At 54.8% G+C, this 3,748-nt stretch overlaps 1 protein-coding gene across 1 annotated transcript; it reads left to right on the top strand.

The window, feature by feature from the left end:
• Positions 1–222: 222 nt before the first annotated feature.
• On the top strand, positions 223–2,939 carry IER5L (immediate early response 5 like). Its single transcript, XM_070758171.1, has one exon. The coding sequence runs from the start codon at positions 379–381 to the stop codon at positions 1,462–1,464; it is 1,086 nt and encodes a 361-aa protein (XP_070614272.1). The 5' UTR covers positions 223–378; the 3' UTR covers positions 1,465–2,939.
• The last annotated feature ends 809 nt before the right edge of the window (positions 2,940–3,748 follow it).

The following is a 3,748-nucleotide window of genomic DNA, read 5'->3' as shown; positions in this document are numbered from 1 at the left end:
CCCCCGCTCCCTTCCAAGCCCGTTTCTGTATTTGAATAGCACAAAGGAACCGCCTCGCCTGGATTGGCGGGTCGGGCCCCCGGTGGGCGGGCGTCGGCTGCCAATCCAAGGCCGGGGCGGAATCCTATAGGTCCCGGGCGAGGGGGGCCGGCCCGAGGAGGGGGTATAAATAGCGGGGGCCGGCCCAAGCCCAGCTCAGTGCTGGCCCTGCCGAGCGCGGACGGCGGGGCGGGAGTGGAAGCGTGGGGCCGCGCGCGAAGGCGGGCACCGGGCGGGGTTGCGCTGCTTTCGCACCCAGCGCCTGGCCCAGGGCCGCGGGTGGGGGTCCTGCCCCAGTCCGTCCGGGTGGATGCGGGCCCGGAGCTGAGCGGGCCGACGATGGAGGGCGCGCTGGACGCCCAGAGCCTCATCAGCCTCTCTCTGCGCAAGATCCACCTGTCGCGCACGCAGCGCGGCGGCCTCAAGCTCCACAAGAACCTGCTGGTCTCCTACGTGCTCCGCAACGCCCGGCAGCTTTACCTGAGCGAGCGCTACGCCGAGCTCTGCCGGCGCCAAAGCAGCCCCGCCGCCGCCGGCGCCCACCAGCCGTTTCTCTACCTCGACGGCGCCGCCGCCGCCTGCGCGCCCCCGGGCCCCGACTTCCAGCAAGCGCTGCCTGCCGCCTCCGTCGGACCCGACGGCCTCCAGCTCCGGAGCTGCGCCCTGGCTAGACCGGACGCCCCGTCCCTGCTGCTCCTGCCGCCGCCGCAGCCGCCCCCCGACGACAACGGTGCCGCTTTGGGGATACCCGGCGCGTCAGGCATGTGCCGAGACTCGCCGCTGCCCTTCTACCCACCGCGGGGCTACTCGGGCTCAGCCGGGACGGAGTTCGGCGCCTCGTGCGCCCCCTCGGGGGTCCCCGGCGGGCCGCACTGCTCGAGCCGCACCACCGTGCTGGACCTGGACACGCACGTGGTCACCACGGTGGAGAACGGCTACCTGCACCAGGACTGCTGCTGCGCGCCCGGCCCGCCAGGCGGCCTCGTCCCGGCCGTCGTGGGAGCCGCTGCCGGTTGCTGCCCGCCGCTTCCTCCGTCGCCGCCGCCGCCTCCGCCCAGCCCGGGCGCCAAGCGCAAATACGAGCCGGCGGGCAACGTTGGGGACCCGCCACTCTTGCCGCCGCCGCCTCCCGGTGCGCCTTCGCCTTTCGCGTCCTGTGCCAAGCGCGCGCGCTTCGAAGGCTTCTTCTCCGCCGGCGGGCAGGCGCCCTCACCTTCCTCCTCCTCCTCTTCCTCCTCGGCGGACGCGTCCAACATCTCCAGCCTAATCTCCATCTTCGGTTCCAGCTTCAGCGGCTTGGTCAGCCGGCCTCCGGCGCCGGCGCCCCCGTCGGACACGGAGCAGCAGCTCTCCAACGGACAGCTGTGCGGGAAGCAGGCGCTGGCGAGCTTGGGGGCTTGGACGCGGGCCATCGTGGCCTTTTGAGTCGGCTTTTGTGGCCCCTTTCGGGACGCGCGGGGGAGAAAACGGACCGGTGCTTTGGGTGGGGGACCCTGGAAACAAAAGACTGGGGCCGGCGGGCTCTGGGTTAGAAACCGGGAGGGTTTGGGGGGACGAGGAGGAGGGGGCGTCGAACCGAGCGAATGTTTTCTAAAATTGGACCGCGGACTTGATGATTTCCCCGGAGCTCGGTTTTTTGCAGCGAGCGGAGGCGAGGCGATTTCGGGCAGCGAGGAACCGCGGAGGACGGGAGGCGAAGAACTTTTCCTTTGTTTCTGGATTTTCCCGGCGCTTTTGAGTTGGAGGGGTGTGCGAGTGTCTGTGTGCGCGTGTGTTTTTGGTGGGTTCCGAGCCTCCTCTTGAGTTTCTGGCTTTTTTTTTTCTTTTTAAAGATAATTAGAAAGGAAACCGCGAATGCCGCATGGGGGGCAAAAGGCGAGGTTTTGGGGGGGGGGGGGTCTCGGTGGGGCAGGAGTTGGTTACTTAGAAAGGGCGTTGGGGGAACAAATCCTGGGGAAATTGGGGAGAGGTCCCTGCCTAGAAAGGAGGAATTTCTAAAAAGCTTCAAGAGTTAGAATTTATTTTGAAAAAGCTCTTTGAAAATGCTGGGTTTTTCAACGGATTCCGCTCGAGAATCACTGCCCTCAAGTCAAATGTACTGTATGCATTGCCCACCTGAGGGTTTTTGGGCAGGGGGACTGGGCTTTCCCTCCTCCCTCCTCTTTTTTTTAAAAAAAAAATCCCCAATGTTTTATGCTGCAGAAATACCCCCCCCAAGAGGGTGATTTTTGTATCGATTGACCACCTTGGAGATGGTTGCTATTTTGTCCTGGCATGTACACAAACACAACACACACCCTTGCACCCTCTGGTCCATTTGCAGATGGGGTTTTGTTTGGGGGGGGAGGTAACAGCTCCCATCATGCACAGCTGTCTGCTTCCCTTCATCCCAAGGGAAGGGAGCGTGCAAGAAAGAGGGAAAACAACTCTACCAGTTCACTATTCTCCTGTCTTTAAATGTGTTGGGTGACTCCTCCAAATTTTTTTTTTTTAAAAAACCCTCAACTAGCCAGCATTGTTCAGTCCTGTATGCAGGAAAAATAAGAACTCTCTGTTTTCTGTAACCCTTTTTATTTCTCAGAGACCAGGGTGATGGGATTTAAATTTGTGTTCTTTTTTTAAAAAAATGTTTTTGCAAGGGAAGGGAGGAAAATAGCCTTTTGTTGTAAAAAGGTAGTTTTTTTTTTCAATCTGCCATCCACTTCACATTCAGCACTGTGTATTAAAGGCCTCATTGCCAAAACTATTAATTTTCCCCCCACCCTCCCTTTGTGTATCTGTATATTTGTGTGTGTGTGTGTGAGTGTGTGCATACTGAATTGTATATCACCGGGTAAAAACTGTTCAGATTTGTTTAAATTTATAATCTTAATAAAAAGGCCAATTATAAAAGGGAAAAAGCAAGTGGCTGTGTTATCCATTGCTTACAAAAAGGAGCTTGCAGCTGGGGGTGGGATGGGGTCGCAAATCTAAATTCAGTTGTTGCTACCCATGTGTAAAATGAATGACTCAAGTGGTGAGGTTTGCTTGCCTTTTAGGTTTAGCCTAACACAAAGTTTTGCTTGAAACAAAATAGTTCACTTTGTTTCCAGTGAAAATGCCCTTGTCTAAAAGGATTTAACTCCATGTCATCAGGAACATTTTTAATATTTTGGGAAGGGGAGGGCCAAGCCTTATCCAAATGCATAAAAAAAAGAGAATGATACATTTTCTCCAGACAACCAGATCTTTTAAAATATATATATATATTCCTTAACTAGGAATATAGATTCCTTAAGTAGGCTATATTCCTTAAGTAGGAAAATATATATATTTTAAAAGCTGGGAAATAATAGTGTTTAATGTTTGGAGCAAACTTGAGTTGCAAAAAGTTGAATTATGACTTATGCTTGGAGAAGCTTGGATTCAAAGAGTTTGTTTGAGTGTGGGATTTTTCTTTTCAACAGAAGAGTGCCTTTGACAAAGGGATAAAAGTTTCCCCCCGTGTGGATCTCTAAAACATGGTTATGCAGCCCGTATTCCTAAAGTTTGTTTTTCCCTCTTTTCTTTTTATCTAGAAGTCGAGTTTGTTATCTCTGCTTTACACCACTTGGTGGTGTTTTCCACACACCCCTTTCTTTTAAACCAAATGAATGAAGGTAATAAAAAGATTTTTCTGACCAACTACAGGCTGGCCTCAAAATTAATGGGTGTGTGTGATTGTGCACAT

Source organism: Erythrolamprus reginae, chromosome 8 (genome assembly GCF_031021105.1).
Source record: "Erythrolamprus reginae isolate rEryReg1 chromosome 8, rEryReg1.hap1, whole genome shotgun sequence".
Taxonomy (NCBI): Eukaryota; Metazoa; Chordata; class Lepidosauria; order Squamata; family Dipsadidae; genus Erythrolamprus; species Erythrolamprus reginae.
The sequence above is the reverse complement of the archived record's forward strand: the minus strand, read 5'-3'. Positions and strand labels throughout refer to the sequence as shown.